This window comes from Brienomyrus brachyistius, chromosome 9 (genome assembly GCF_023856365.1).
Source record: "Brienomyrus brachyistius isolate T26 chromosome 9, BBRACH_0.4, whole genome shotgun sequence".
Lineage (NCBI taxonomy): Eukaryota > Metazoa > Chordata > Actinopteri > Osteoglossiformes > Mormyridae > Brienomyrus > Brienomyrus brachyistius.
The window spans coordinates 20,057,090-20,073,684 of NC_064541.1; the positions used below are offsets into that span (position 1 = coordinate 20,057,090).

The following is a 16,595-nucleotide window of genomic DNA, read 5'->3' on the forward strand; positions in this document are numbered from 1 at the left end:
GTGGTTAGCACCAGAGAGATGCCATAAAATTAAATTTATAGAGAAAAATGAATAAATGCAATTCAATTAAATTTTTTTTGTATAGCACATTTTCGCAACATTACATTGTCTCAAAGTACTTTACATTATCCTACCCAAAGCCCCCAGTGAGCAGCCAGAGGTGATAGTGGCAAGGAAAAACTCCCTAGAAGGAAGAAACCTTGGAATGAACCAGACTCAAAGGGGGAGCCCATCCTCCAGGGGGCAACAGAGGATGTGGAATGAGCAAGCTGGCAAAATCCTAATTTTCACTGTCCAAAATTTAAGATTTGAGTCTCAGCGTGGAAGGCAGGCAGGTGATGGCAGGCAGGTGATGGCAGGCAGGTGCTGGCAGGCAGGTGATGGCAGGCAGGTGATGGCAGGCAGGTGCTGGCAGGCAGGTGATGGCAGGCAGGTGATGGCAGGCAGGTGCTGGCAGGCAGGTGCTGGCAGGCAGGTGATGGCAGGCAGGTGATGGCAGACAGGTGCTGGCAGGCAGGTGCTGGTGCAGCTTCTGATGGCAGGATGAACAGTGGTACAGCAGCAGGGCATGCAGAAGAGACTTCACAGGCAGGAGAATTCAGAAGATTCTTATGACATGAATGAAGCAGTCGACAAAACAAATTACATGGCTTTGCAATCATAGTCACATGACTGCAGTGCGACTCCTCCAGACCAACCCTATGGAAATTATTGTTTTTTTTTCACATTTTTCCGTATGACTGATGCTATGTGGGAATGAATAGATGCTTCTCTCTCTACATGTCTGACTTCAGAGGACGGTCTGCCAACCATCGAAGAGATATTACAGTCCTGCTGGTGAGACTGACGTTCTCGATACCACTTAGACGTGAGGAGCGGCCAAGGGAGACCACTTCATGTGTTGGGGTTGTGGGGGGCAGGGAAATTGCGTAGCTGACATCTGTGATGCGTCAGAGACTCACGTCAGGCACTGGTTGGGAAATGAGGTAAAGGGTCGACTGCGTCAAAAAGGCTAGATCAGGGCTGAGTGTTCGGCAGCAAAACAAGTCGGAGAACTGGCCAGGGCCACGAATGATAAAACTCAGATACTCACACGGGGTGGGGGGGGGCGCTAAGCATACGCAAGACATTGTTTACATGCCTAGCAGTTGTTATTGTTGCTTTTCTGATCTGTTCTTACTCAGGCTGATTCGTGTTCGGCTCGCTGATGTCCTGTGCTGATATTTATATATAGAAAATGACTAAGCAAAACAATTCCAAATAAACAAACAAACTCAAATGCCCTCTAATGGGCTTAACTTTACTTGAACATATAGGTTAGAGAGCAGGCCTACCTAACACCTATTTTAAAAACTTATGTGTGACACACTTATACGAATTACAGATTATAGAAATAAAATTATGAATATTATATGTAGGATCGATTTGTCTACATAAATCAAGTTTCATTAAAACAAGAACAGCCTGTTTTCAGTGACATTAAATAACACTAAATTGGTTCTTCTCAACCCAAATGTCAGCTCAACTTGCAAAATCATGGATCTGATTCTCAGACACGTTGCTGGGTGAATGTGACAGTGCTAGAGGGTGCAGAGGGCTGCTCTTTGTCCAGCTGTGGCCCCCTGGCTTGTGTGAAGAAGCTGATGGGGAGCTGGGTCCTTATTATGTACCAAAGAACAACGCCTTCAAAGGAGACCACATCAGCTATCATGGAGATATGTGGGGCAGCTTTCTGAGCAGTGCTACCAGGCGACTGCCAACCAGGTGAGACAAAGGGCAACTCATATGCATGTGGATGATCACGAAAAGGTGCCCACTGCTGATCAGAGTTTTTTTCAAATTGAGATTTGTGGCCCAATATCAATGGGAAAGTGGCCAAGCAACACTGGCCAGCAAAAAGTTGCCTCGTGTATCATCACCCTTAAAGCAGTTTATCTGAAGCAAGTGGTTCTGCCATCCAATTTCACTTTATCTTGGACAGGGGGCACTATTGGGCTACATCAGCTAGGGCTGATACTGTACGCATGCATGCTTAGCTAATAAAACTGATTCTGATAGGGTAACAGCTCTGTGCTGCCTGATGATGCCTGATTTCCTCTATGGTGAAGTCAGAGCCAGGAAAGAGAGTAACAATCCATCGATTCTGTGCACCAAATCTCTGTCACTTTGTGGCTAAGTGGGGCAGGCCTGCTGGGGGCCCCCAGGTTAATTAAGGCAAAGGATTAGCACTCATTGAAAATCAGCGCCACTGGGGGAGAGAGGGGGGATTGGAAGATGGAAGACCAGTTACCCAAAAGGCAGAATCTGCACTGCGCCCGGGATACTCCTCAGAATGTCACTGTAATCTGCACTGCCGCCCAGGATACTCCTCAGACTGTCACTGTAATCTGCACTGCCGCCCAGGATACTCCTCAGACTGTCACTGTAATCTGCACTGCCGCCCAGGATACTCCTCAGAATGTCACTGTAATCTGTACTGCCGCCCAGGATACTCCTCAGACAGTCACTGTAATCTGCACTGCCGCCCAGGATACTCCTCAGACTGTCACTGTAATCTGCACTGCCGCCCTGGATACTCCTCAGAATGTCACTGTAATCTGCACTGCCACCCAGGATACTCCTCAGAATGTCACTGTAATCTGCACTGCCACCTAGGATACTCCTCAGACTGTCACTGTAATCTGCACTGCCGCCCAGGATACTCCTCAGACTGTCACTGTAATCTGCACTGCTGCCCAGGATACTCTTCAGAATGTCACTGTAATCTGCACTGCCGCCCAGGATACTCCTCAGACAGTCACTGTAATCTGCACTGCCGCCCAGGATACTCCTCAGAATGTCACTGTAATCTGCACTGCCACCTAGGATACTCCTCAGACTGTCGATGTAATCTGCACTGCCGCCCAGGATACTCCTCAGACTGTCACTGTAATCTGCACTGCCGCCCAGGATACTCCTCAGACTGTCACTGTAATTTGCAAGATTTCAAGCTATAAAAGATGTGACTGAAGCTGCTAACCTGAAGCTCTTGTCATGAATAATGTTTAATCTGTACTGAAAAGAAGAAAATGTCAGAGATATTGATATCCTTCCCGTTACCAGCATCATTTATACGAGAAGCATGTCTACAGGTTTGTTTTGATGGAACATTTGTAAATGATTACAGCAACAATGTAATTATTATTGCAGTCGCTCAAGCGGACAGGAACTCAGATGCTGTGATGCAAAATTCCAGAATCATCCACATAAACAAAAGGACCATCTTTGCTTATGGTGTGTTGGTAAACATACTAATTTGATTTTCTCAACTTAATCTCCGAATTGCATGTTTATTTTCAGTGATTGCTTATGCAGTAAGACGATGTGGACCCCGTACCAGTACGTTCCGGCAATGAGGTGGGCGGCACCCCGAACGGGGCAACACACATTTGCATGCTACAGACACTGCAGTGCCACTAGTTTTTGTACATCCATAACACCTGAGTGAAGATGGTGTTATGGCATAATAAGCGGTGGATCATGGATACGTTTCGCAGTCCATGGGGTGGGTGATATTCTGTACTCAGTTTGCAGTTTGCACTGCACCTGCACAGCCAAACATGCCAGCCTGGAAGTTCATGAGCCGAACCCTTAACGCTGCCCTCTCACAATATTGTGTGTTCAGACAATGAGTGATAACTTTACATACAAGTTTATGGGTGACAGTGCAGGGTCAGCCAGTGTGCAGTGCTCCTACCTCAATTAGGGTGACGTTCCTTGCTCAAGAGCCCAACTTTGGCAGGACTCTGTTGGCTATAGAGGCCTAAACTGCGGAGCCTCACACCACCCTGATTTTGCTGCTTAAAGTTACTGGTCCATACTTTCACTGGTTCATACTTCACAAGGGCTTCTGCACAGGTGCAGCAAACCAGTGACCATCACAGCCTCCACTGTAACATACAGCACATCACGGCTTTTTGGGGCTACCTAAAAGGAGCCGCACCCACACATTGCGGGGGGCGCCATTCCTCACTGGAACCGTGGGCAAATTCTCAGGAGCTCTGCCTGCCGCACTGTCCGTCATCCTGATGCAGTGGCAACAGGGGTCTGACAAACTGCACAAAATCATAAATCACTGGCAGAAATGCGAGTAATAAGGACATCTGGCGATGTAATTTGTAAAATAGTACACTCCAGAGACGAGGATGAAAAGCAAAGAACAAATGCTGCTATGGGATATGAAGCTGCACTGCGTGGTTGGGAAAGCACTGGAAGGTCCTGGGGAGGTGCAGTGCTCACGGACCCAGAGTCCTTTGTTCATTCGTCTCAGTTATTAGCATGCACAGTGACAGCATTATGATTGTTCTATTTGATATTTACTGCAGTTCAATGGTGTGGGAAATAGCTGGAGGCAGAAGTAACAGATATCTGATAATGAATTAAGGACAATAAGCGTTTGACTAATAGGAAGTACAATACAAGTAAATATTCATGAATGAATGATATATAACAACTGTCAGAATTCATTTAATGTCACATTTCTAAAATTATACTGTGACCCTGACTGGGATAAGTGGTTAGAAGAGGGATGGAGGGATGGATGGATAGATGGATGGATGATGGAGGGTGGATGGATACATTTGGGTAGTATTATCTTAATAGCTAATATGAAATAACATTAATTCCAAATAATAAGCTAATTAGTTCATTATTTAGGCATCTAATCTATAATAAGTTCATATACTAAATATAAAAACTGTTACAATTAAATGTAAAGATAGCTAGGCTAGGAATTCATTTTCAGCATGACTACAAATCCCTGAATATTCCATGTCAGGTGAACAACCGCAGACAATAATTTAACTTAATGAAATCTAATTTCTGAGATAAGCTCAGACTATGCTATTCTTCATTTATAGTGAATTAAAGCAGCAACTGCACAGCGCATGAGAATATTATTCCTGTGGAGTCTAATTTCGAAATGCACTGCTTTGCATTGGCTGGGTATCATTCTAAAGTGCATACCATCCATAGCCACATGTGCGCGGCTCTCTGGCGGGATAAGTGGGTGTATGATTTCACAGCAAAATTAGCTGAACCACCATGAAAGCAAAATAGTTTACATTCTATCGTGGGACTGACTTTTTCTTTCTTTCTTTCTTTTTCTTTCTTTCTTTCTTTCTTTCTTTCTTTCTTTCTTTCTTTCTTTCTTTCTTTCTTTCTAGCTTTCCTTCGTCCTTTTGGAAAGCAAAAGTCCTGACTCTCGGTCAGACGTACAGGTCCGCAAACACGCTCAAACATAAACTGGAACATTTGAAATCATAGCTCTGGATTTTAACTGTTTTTCCACTTGACCGTGTGTTTATCCTTCCTGTTGAAAGAGCCTTTATTTATGGACAACTGGATAACACAAATAAACAGTGCGCAGAAGTGAAAAATCAGCTTTTATTTTCCGCACGGCTCCGCGGTGCCATTGCATACCCCTGTGCTGCTCCTGACGGCCTGTTTATTTTCACAGGGCCGCTCCTGAGCCAACGGCCGGTGAGTCAGCGCCGAGAAGTGCCAAGACTTCCCGGCCATTTCCTGTCTGTGACATCACTTGTATCCCTCGCAGGCTCCCTGATCCGTGTCTTGTCCGCTGCCTGGGTGGCGTGCATCACACGGAACATAAACGTGGAGTGTGGGGCTCTTTTCGGCTGACTCTCGGCGCACATGCGAGGGGGAGGCCCCAGGCCCTGTCTCTTTCTGGGTGCCATGCTTGGGGCGGAATGATCTCCTGAGACCATGAGCCATGCGGTTATCGCTGACAAAACTGCTTTCAGACTATACTTATTCAATTCCTTTAGTATGTATATATTTAATCTTTAGTTTACTGAGATCTATAATCAAATCATTAATAAAAAACAACATTGCAATACCTGTGATTAATAAGCATAGAGTGCTATTGATTCAAGAAATAAATTAACTACTTCGTTGGAGGATATTATCCACACTCATTTTCCTCCTAACAGCGGCTTTTAAGTGTGGAATCGAAGGAAAAGTTGAGTTACATAACTCACAGCTTTTGGTAATTAAATCAACATCCCTAGTTTTGATTGACAGGAAATATCACTGAAAGTCTTAATCATCTGCTGACATTATAAAAAGTTTCGGAGTATCTGTAACTTCATCTATTTATGCTTCCAGGTTACGGAAAAGATAAGGAATATGTCATGTGAGAATAACTCTGGTCTCGCTCCTGACTCGTATGATGCTACAAGTCCGACCTTTTGCACAATTCCTTCAGTCTGTAGGAATAGGTGGACAGCTAATATTGTGCTGAAACACTGCTAATAAAGACTGAAGTCTGTTTACTTGATGGCAGAAAGTCAAACTGAGCCTCAGCAGGCTGGATGTTGCATGTAATAGCACAGGACTAGAACACATTTCTTCTGAGATGAACTGAGGACAGCGACCTCAAGCGCAGTCCACAGGCAGCCAAACTACAGAGCTATTGGCCCCAGTCATTCCAACTAATTACGGAATTAGTACAATTAATTTGATATTTTTGTTCGTCGTTCCCAATTTCATGGAGATTTTTTCAAATGTTGATGTAGCTTTAATCATGTTACGTTTGGATGGTAAATCGCAGAGTTTCTCCTTGCCTTCATTGGAACGTTACAGCGCAGAAAGGAAACATGAATGAGATGATAGAAGAAAGGGCCAAAGTTTAACAACATCTGAATCTGAAAAGGATGGACTTCAGCCCGTCCACATCGGCTGCCCTGCACTTACAGACACTGACACACTTAACAGATTAATCACAGCACAGAAGTGTGGCGACGGGCAGCTCTCCACGCCACAAGAGGGCACAACAATGCCATCTTTCATGAAAGTACCAAAGTAAGATATCTGTAATACCAGACTCTTTCTGATTTCTACAGGTGGTTGCTGATCTTTCTTAAAGAAGTTGATGTAAGACACAGATATATTATTTTTTTTTGGGCGGGGGGAGGGGGGGGGACGGACGGACATGTCAGGTGCTTAGAGTGAGGTATTTAATGGGAAAAAGGTTTCAGCATCTTATAGGTCACCAATTTACATGACAGAACAGGAAGGAGGGTTGACTAAATAGATCTAAGCGATTTTTCATAGTATCTGTATTAAATAAAACACTAACTCTTTAACATTAATAAAATACTCTTCTATAATAAAACTTTATATAATTTACATATATGTCAAACATCAAATTATCTGGTCACCACTGATATGTTTCTGCCTTTTTTTCCTACATGAAACCGATGTAATTTTGTGTAAATCGTTAACTGTCATCATCTGCTGGACTTATGCAGCCTGTTGTGTGTTGTGTTGGTTTGGGACATACAGTGTGCATGCAGACATCCGGGCTTAAACACCTCCTGTGCACTGCACACACACACACACACACACACACACACACACGCACGCACGCACACACGCACACACACACACACACACACACACACACACACACAAACACACACACACACTTCAGATTTTCCCTTAAACATTCACAAAACACTGAAGACCACCATAGTTATAAATACCAACATCTCAGCATGTGTCCCTTTAAAATTACATTCCTTAGCTTTGCCAGTACGTATATATAAATACCAGAACTAATAGCACTTCACCAATTTCTATACCTTTATCCTACCAGGAACTGGCAGGGAGCAAAAATGTGGAAAGTCTGGCAGGGAGCTCGGATGGAGCAAAACTGTGGACCGTCCATGGGCCCCTGAGGACCGTATTGGGAAACCCGGCCTTGTCTGATCATCAGCTGCTTGCTATCCGTCACGTTCATCTATGGTGAAGGAAATACTGTGCAATAATCAAAAATTAATCCTAATCAAAAATAGCTCTCCTTTTGTTCCAATTTTTTCTTGGAGAAGCTTCAAAAAGCACATGGGGTCAGGCATAAACATCACACAGCCCTGGGACAACATCTATCTCAGGGGGTTTCTCTAAGAGCGCAGACAGGAAGTGTGCATGTATGTGTCCATCATCGTGTCCTTTTACACATCACTACATGTTTCACTTGGCTAAAATGCCGCTGCTCAGATATCCTTTGTTTTACAAACACTGGGCAATCAGATCTAAAGACATCCCAGCCTATAAAGGTCATGCAAACCCATAAATGTAAAATGTCAAATCTGTATCCAAACCTTCATACCTCTTAACACGCTGAAAGAGAAGAGAAATTTCTCTTAAGAGAAGGTTCTCTTAACCTCACGTCTGTTTACTGTCTCTGTTTGATTAGAGGTAGAATAACATGTGAGAGAAAGCATCAATCAGCAAGGGCCCTGCACTGCAAGCCAGTGGCCTAAGAGCACCTGGAATGCGTACTTTAAGCAAGGATCAGACTTCCCAAATCACAGAGAAACTTCCTAATGCTAAATGGGGACAGTGGAGAACATCATCAGGAGTTTTGTTCCAGGAGTTAATAACAGGTCTTCCAAATCACCATGTGTTAGCCATTAAGGCTATTTATATTCAGAGTTTCACCTGCCCCACAGGACTATGATGCCCCACACTGAAAACATTATGATTCTGGTAGAAAATATTTAGCGAAACTACTACGTTCGGTCAATTATCACTTAAAGGAAAAATAATACGGATGTGATGACAACGCACAATCCAATGAAGTATCGCTACAAATGTAGCGATTCTACAGCGATGTATCGTCAATCTTTTATTTCAATGCAGGGTAGTCTGCCGAAAAATCTCACAATGCGTGACACTAGATACGTAGATCTGCATATACAAATATGTCATATTATTTACTATATGTGATAAATTCTTATGCAACAGCAGTGCATAATTTCGTATATTTAAATGGAAGATTTGGTCAGGAGGACTTGCATGTTCGAATCAACAAATCTGGATTAAAACCTGAATAACAGTTTCAGATTGTTTTAAGGGGGTAATGCTGAATTCTGCGTAGCTAATAATAATAATAATAATTATTATTATTATTATAATGATGATGATAATAATAATAAGTATAATGATAATAATAATAATAAATCAGAACAGTCCCGGATTTTTCTTGTCGTACATGAACTGCCTACACGCCGGTATACGATAAACATTATAATCAACCAAGAGCAAACTCCGATAGCACCATGTTATTGTTCAGCGTTGAATTATGGTTAAATGCGTCGAATTATAGTCAGTGTTGAATTATCGACGTTGAAACTGAATTTATTTTTGGTCAGATTTTCAATATTGAAAAACTGATGGTGGCAAAACCTTGATTCAATGTTGATAAAAAGCGAAATATTGAAGATCAACGTTGTTTCAACCTTTTTGTCTGATATGGAATAAACATCTTTTCTATATATGCATGTGCTATCTGGGAAACGAAGGAGATACTTAATTATTAGTTTAGGCTACATTTATACGGGTAGTTTACAAAGTTAAAGAAGGTCTGGGAGGACACAAGAAAATAATTCACTTGCCAAATTAATCTACTAATTTAAAGCACCCACTTAAGTTCATTTCGAAACAAATGCTATATAACAGACCGAAAGTGTTAAAACTGACGTATGGAGGATAAAAAATACGTCAGTGATCGTACCACTGCAAAAGACCAACAAATACGTCAGTGATCATACCACTGCAAAAGACCAAGATTAACAGATAAATGCCGCGATGGTGGACATTTAGCACATAGATCACTAAAACGTACCTCAAAAAGTAAAATAAAATGTTCACCTAATCAGTGCACGTCACACTCTTTTACCGTCGCCTTTCAGCATGTGGAAGATCCCGGCCGGTGTTCTTCCCTGATGAGAAGTAATAGTACTAGCCTCAGCAAACGTATTTCACTTGGGTTTCGTCTCTCTTCTTATAGGCTATAATAGTTTCCGTTTCCGTCAAACATATTTACGTTTTTTTAAATCAAATCTTTTGAAGTATTGTTTCGCTGAAGCTGAAAATGTGATAATTTCATGTGGAAATCTATGCTCACTCCGGCCAAAATAACTTTAAATCATGAAAATTATTTTTCCCACTATAATAGTGCCTCTTAAATGGGGGATATTTAAAGTCAAGTGCTACATGTCATACTGCGATGAGTTTTAAAGAGTTATTCTCGGTCATATTGCCTGTACTACGATTGACTAATCATTACTTAAATATCATGACTGTTAGGGCCTATTCTGTACGTTTGTTCCGCTTGATGGGCCTCCCAGTGACCTGTCAAACGCGCTTTATATTTCATAGACATCTGGAAATTCCATACATACCTCAAAACCCAATTACACACCTTGTTCAAATGGCCACTCACTTTGATTCCCAAGAATGTAACAGGGTTTAGGCCAAAATGCTTTTCCAGACTTTGTTTTTAACTCGCATGAAAAGGGTAATGGGTCTGTTGACATTTGTCCGATTTGCCTTCACCATGCAACCAGGTGCAGTATACAGCGGCGATGTAAAATCGCCAATTATGCTTGATCAGCCAGCTCCCCGGGAATAACCAGGCCTGCTCAGAGCTGCTTGTTAAACTGTTCCGAACTGTAAATGTTCTCGACTGACAGCTTATTTATTTTTACATATGGCTCTTCATGAACGCAACAGATACATCTAATTGTTCTTTAGGAATTAACTTTAATATAATGATCATAATTATCATAATTATGATGATGATTATTATTGTTGTTGTTATTATTATTATTATTATTATTAATAATAATAATGTTAATATATTAATAATATCATTGATGTATCTCACTATACTTTTCATGCATTTCTCCAAGTACTGCGTAGTTAAAATAATTTAAGTGCTTAGAGATAATTTGAAGGCCAGTTTGCACTTCCCCCAGCTACAAGTCAGTAAACTGGTGTGCACATATCTGCCTCCTTTTTTTATATTTCGCTCAGTTTTCCAAAGTTTAGTTGAGTTTCGTGTGACAATCACTTCAGTTTAAAACACTTCAGATTAAATAATATATGTCATTAAATATATGTAAGAATCCTGTACAATTTAGGCCTGTTTTTTCTCTATTGTTTTCACTAACGCTGTATATACTGCTAGCGCTACTATATCTGTCAAACTTATTTAACTAACTAATGAAACTACAACAACGTTTATATTGGTCATAAAACATTTGTACTTCACAGTTTTAACCTTTTACCCTTAACGCATAGCAACAAACCCTTTGCTTGGCTCTACGTGGTATTACTACAAGCACAACACGGTAATATAGTCAATGGGAGTCTCATAAATGACATATTTAACTACGACGGATCTATAACGGCCATCTGCTGACGTAATCTATTTTGCTTAATGTAGCCTAAGTTGTACACACGACAAAGTCAAACCTTAATTAATGCGTGTGGAATTAAACTATTTAAGGAGGAAACAAGCTTACAGGTACCGACGCAACGTTATTTTACACCTTCTTGTTTGTTTGCAACAGAAACAACTTTGGGATCCTTGTCATTTTTAAGAACAACATTTGACACTGCATGCGTGGCCTCGCTGTTTTTTCGCGGCAGTTAAAGCATAATTTAAATATATGCGTTTTGGAAAAGTGTTTTAAATTCATATTTTATTGCAGAAAAATACAGTATTTACAAAAAGTACGAATGCATTTAGACACCGGATCTATCCTGCATTGCGACAAATGTAATTAATAAATTAATAAACGTATTTTGGAGACAAAATATTAATCCAAAAAGTCTTGCATATGTAAAAGCCAAATATCAAGTCATTTCACGGCTGTAACAATCCGGCGGCCATGAAACTGAAATGGCGATGCACTTTCACCCGTTCCATGAGCGAAACAAAGACTCGGCACGGCTTGGTCAAACGACCAGATGCATAAAGAAATACACAATTCCAACATTCATTGTCAAACTGAACAATTAAGTTTATATCAAAACGCAGAGTTCTGGATTGTCCACGGCCTTTCTAAGTGCTTTTTACGTTCTGTTATCTTTGGTTTCTTTTTATCATATTTTCCAGAAAACATTGCAGCTTTGCACACATATCCAGCATCGGATTCCCGAGTTGCCCCCTTGCAGAAACTAACGGAACCGGTGTCACCTGTGGGTAAGAATATCGATTGTTATTATTCCGATAACCATTATTAATTTGGTATATTAAGTGCAAAAAAAACGTTTTTTTTTGGCTTAGAATTATTATAGTAAGTATGATCAATTTTCTATTAAACTGATAAAGTTTACGTTCACTATTCAAACAAAAAAAATGTCCCTATGATTTCAAATTTATATATAATTTAATGACGTTACTTGGTTTTGGATTAATTGCCGGGAAAGCAAACAAAGAAACAAACAAATAAACAAAGAGACATAAAATATGTTGAAAGCAAATCATACCATCTTGCCCTATAAATCCACAGACTAGTGAGATGCTGACATGGACCACGCGCCCTCCATCCTCCACACAGAAAAGGCATAGCTTAGTCTCTCGTGCGCCACATAACTACAACTTGCCATTTTAGAGTCCAGTTCATCACTTTGTAGCACTTGGCAGAGAAAGTCGATGTACCTGGCTGCCAGTTTGAGGGTCTGGATTTTGCTCAGTTTGTCTGACGGTAAAGTGGGAATGATTTTCCGCAGTGCCGCGAAGGCTTCGTTGAGGGACTGAGTCCGCTGCCGCTCGCGCACATTCGCCATAACTCTCTGCGTCTGAAGCTCCTCGAAAGACTGCGGACTGCTGCTGTTGGATTTTTTCCCTCTTTTCCCATGGGTCGGGCTATCTGATTCCTCCCCGTTTCTTCTACTCGATCTCCTCTTCCTTCCACATCTTTTCTGCTGCCGGTCGACTTCTTCTTCACTGTTGCTGGGACTGTCCGCTGGAGACACTGGGGAGCAGGAATCGCTCTGCATCGTTTCTTCAAGCACCAGTTTCAGCTTGAACATAGGCACTTAGACTGATTCATTTATTCAACGTCAAAAAAATTCCAGTTAGGCCTTTTACCTTATGCACGGTAAACCTGCCACCATGCCCGCAGTAGTGGCTACTTGGCCATGACGATCCATCTCAGTTTTTGGAAGTGTTGAGCTCTTATATCCTGGACGGCGGAAAGTTTTTTTGGAGACAGACGTGATTGGTCAAGAAAACCAGATGCGCGAATGGAGGGGTGGAGATGGACATAAAACTATTTCAGAAGTTTTCTTTCTGCATAATAATTCTTTGGAACTGTCAAACAGGAAAAAACTATGCACGCAATTGAAGTATTCCGTTTAAGTTGCATTCACGATTTATGCACCTAAAGCCTGCAGTACGTTATATTTTGAAGCGCGGTAATTTGAAAACGAATACCGACGCTGCATCCCTAATTAACACAAAGGGGGTAAATATTTGACGTTTTCATTGCACTTAGTATAACGATAGTGCGATGTTTCATGTTTTATATACATGAATAAATGTGTTGTGCTATAGCGAGATGGGCTGAAATATTTTATTCAGATTTACGTATAAAATAGTAAATAAAAGGGGTAATATTTTAAATAGCGTGAAATGAAATGGGAAAATATTATGTAGCCAATTTTAGCAGTAAAATTACATGCATTACCAAAGTAATACAACATACAAACAACACCGTATAGTCCCAGTTCATGATTGCTGAAAGCTGTGAAAATAGCCAGTGGGCCTAAATTTTGATTTGTTTTTGTGACTCAGGTTCCACAACTTGTACATTCACAACCATTTTTAACAATTACAAACAGATAACAATAAAGAAAACAATTGACAATAAGCCTAGTGAAGATAGTGAGTGATTCCTCTCATTCATTCATTTATTATTATTATTATTATTATTATTATTGTTAGTTGTAGTAGCAGCAGTAGTAACTATATGTGTGTATGTATGTAAGTATGTATGTATGTATTTATAGCTACCGCAAGAGGGTGCACGCCTAACCATTCAGGCATCTTCCGCCGATGATTGAACTGCAATGTTTACTATTCGTTAAACACGTGCTCCGTGTTCAGTCTGGCTAGATCCTTAGAGCTGCTTCGCCGCTAACTCTCGTATTGTCAGCACTAAGACGCACCTTCGTACTTTGACTTTTGAATCAAAATTTCACCACAATACATTCAAAATGCAGTACAATTTCAAATGCAATTTAGAAAATATTTGAGAATGAATACTCTTGATCCAATGAAACTTTAATCAAGAGCTTCAACTTAACACAGACGTATTAAAACAAAAACAATGGGGTTCCCGCGCTATGCAATCGGACCCCAAATAAACGGCTACATAGTTTCCATAATATAGGCATAAAATGTTTGACTTTTAGTGTCGGACTGTAACAGTATTACATTAATCAAAGCCTTCTTTTGGTTTTTTGTTTATATATATATATAAATGCTAATAAACATTTATTTTATATCATTAAGGCTCAGCAAATTATTTTCCTTTGCCGCAGACGCGTAATATTCATCTGTGTTTCACAACTTAAGTGAATAACGTAAAGTTGTTTTTCCATAATTAATTGTGTCGTTATACCTTTAGTTTTGCTACATTCTGGCAATTTGCCCGAGGCTGGTTGAAAGTGTTCAGATAAGGCTCGCAGCAGTAAAAGAAAGGTGTGTGTGTTCCCTCAAGTATTCCTCCTGGTGTGGGGTCATTTCCTCTGGCTTTGTCATTAAAGATTTTAGGATAAACTCTGCGTGAAGGCTATTATGTTTGCCAGTAGAAGGCAAAATAAACAACGTTTTTAAAATATTGCATTCAAATGTGTAAAATTACTCACAAATTATGCGGCACGATTTTGAACAATGTTCGAAACGAAAAGGCTGAATGAAACGGAGCACAGTAAAAATAAACAACAGCCCAGAATTAATTTCCGATCTTATTCCTCTGAAGACCGCTGAGTTTTCACATTACCTATCTATTTAATGCACTTCAAAGAAGATATTCAGACAGTGTTATTTTTGTAAGCCAGACGGTTTCAGCTGAAAACCACTGCTAAATAAATAAATAAATAAATAAATAAAAAATGAGGTACCTTTGAACTGAAGTGGTAGATAAAGATTTTGGGTGGAGCAGAACTAGCTGTAAACTACGCATGTGACAGTGGGTGTTTTTTTAAATGAATATTATGATTTAATAAACTCAAGCAAAATGTAAAGGTGTGCCAAAATACAGTTTGCCGAAGATGAATCTTATTGTAGTAAATTATTGGGAGTGAAAGCTACAATTTCAAAGGAGAAATCAAATGTTTACCATCTAATCATTTTATGAAAATATCTGGAGAATGTCCTGAGCACTTTACAGCAGGGCCAGTCAATCCTATACGCAACAGAGGCAGATGCCTAGGGCACCAGCTTCTTAGGGGGGGCCGACTTGCCATCCAATTGCACTTTGCCTTGGGCAGAGGGCGCCGGGGGTGATTCTCGCCTAGAGCGCTATGTGGGCTGATTATTGATATAGAGTAAAGAACCACAGAATGATGGTTTGATGTCCTATAGTTAGTGATATGTCAGATTGTTCCTTTTGGGATGCTGAATACACTTTGGAGAAGGCATGAAGCTGAGGACCAGTTAATGCAATAAGCGGCTGGCCCTAGCGGCTGGCCCTAGCACGGCTTATGATCTCTGCGGTTCCAGCACACAACAGCTACGAGATGTTGGGCACCAACTACTGGGAGGGGGGCACACACATGCCAGCAAATTTCTCTTTGTTGGAGATAGGGGGCACCACACAAATTTATGCTAAAATGCAATGCTGCCGTATGAACAGTGTCGTGGACGCTGTTATGTCAGTACAGTACAACCAAAAAAAAAAAAATGACAACAGGAAGAAGACCGACAGTTCCATTAGCGATATCACAGGTTTATTGGAATGTTTCTCTTTGCTTACGCCATCTTGCGCTCCATAACAGACACAAGCAGATATAGAGGTGAGAGCAAGCTAGGGGGTCAGAGCACAGGGTCAGCAAATGTGCAACATCCCTGGAGCTATGGGTGAAGGGCCTTGCTCAACGGCCCACGGACATGTGTCTGTTCAGCTGAAACCCAAACTGGCAATCTTCTTCAGAAGGCTTAGCCTGCTGAGCCACTCATAGAGCAGTCCAAAAAAGGTTTTTTTAATTGTGATTAATCACATGCACAAGCAGGTTACAAATTTGTATAGTCTGTATATTTAGTATAGAATGAAATTCTATTAAGAATCTGCAATAGCAAAGTACATAACGATGATGCTGGTCTAGGGTGCCACATGGCCTGAGGTTCCACATGGCCTGAGGTGCCACATGGCCTGAGGTTCCACATGGCCTGAGGTTTCACATGGCCTGAGGTTCCACATGGCCAGAGGTTCCATATGGCCTGAGGTTCCACATGGCCTGAGGTGCCACATGGCCTGAGGTTCCACATGGCCTGAGGTGCCACATGGCCTGAGGTTCCACATGGCCAGAGGTGCCACATGGCCTGAGGTTCCACATGGCCTGAGGTGCCACATGGCCTGAGGTTCCACATGGCCTGAGGTGCCACATGGCCTGGGACCGGGCCTCGTGCAATAATTTGATTTTCTGTTCATCACAGAGTCATAATAGGAGGGTATTTCCTGGGGTGTATAGACCCTTGATACTACGACTAAACAAACAATTAACAAACACTTGCT

General features: G+C 41.2%; 1 protein-coding gene across 3 annotated transcripts; it reads right to left on the minus strand.

The window, feature by feature from the left end:
- Window positions 1–238: 238 nt before the first annotated feature.
- twist1b (twist family bHLH transcription factor 1b) lies at window positions 239–13,008 on the minus strand. Of its 3 annotated transcripts, none has more exons than XM_049026797.1 (2): window positions 12,515–13,008; window positions 239–532 (listed from the first exon to the last, which is right to left on the minus strand). In XM_049026797.1, the coding sequence occupies exons 1-2, from the start codon at window positions 12,886–12,888 to the stop codon at window positions 316–318; spliced, it is 591 nt and encodes a 196-aa protein (XP_048882754.1). In that variant the 5' UTR covers window positions 12,889–13,008; the 3' UTR covers window positions 239–315. The 3 variants fall into 3 exon arrangements, with proteins under 3 accessions (XP_048882754.1, XP_048882756.1, XP_048882755.1); XM_049026799.1 differs by lacking the exon at window positions 239–532 and adding an exon at window positions 11,534–12,049; XM_049026798.1 differs by lacking the exon at window positions 239–532 and adding an exon at window positions 11,534–12,049 and having other exon boundaries at window positions 12,343–13,008.
- Between the last annotated feature and the right edge of the window lie 3,587 nt (window positions 13,009–16,595).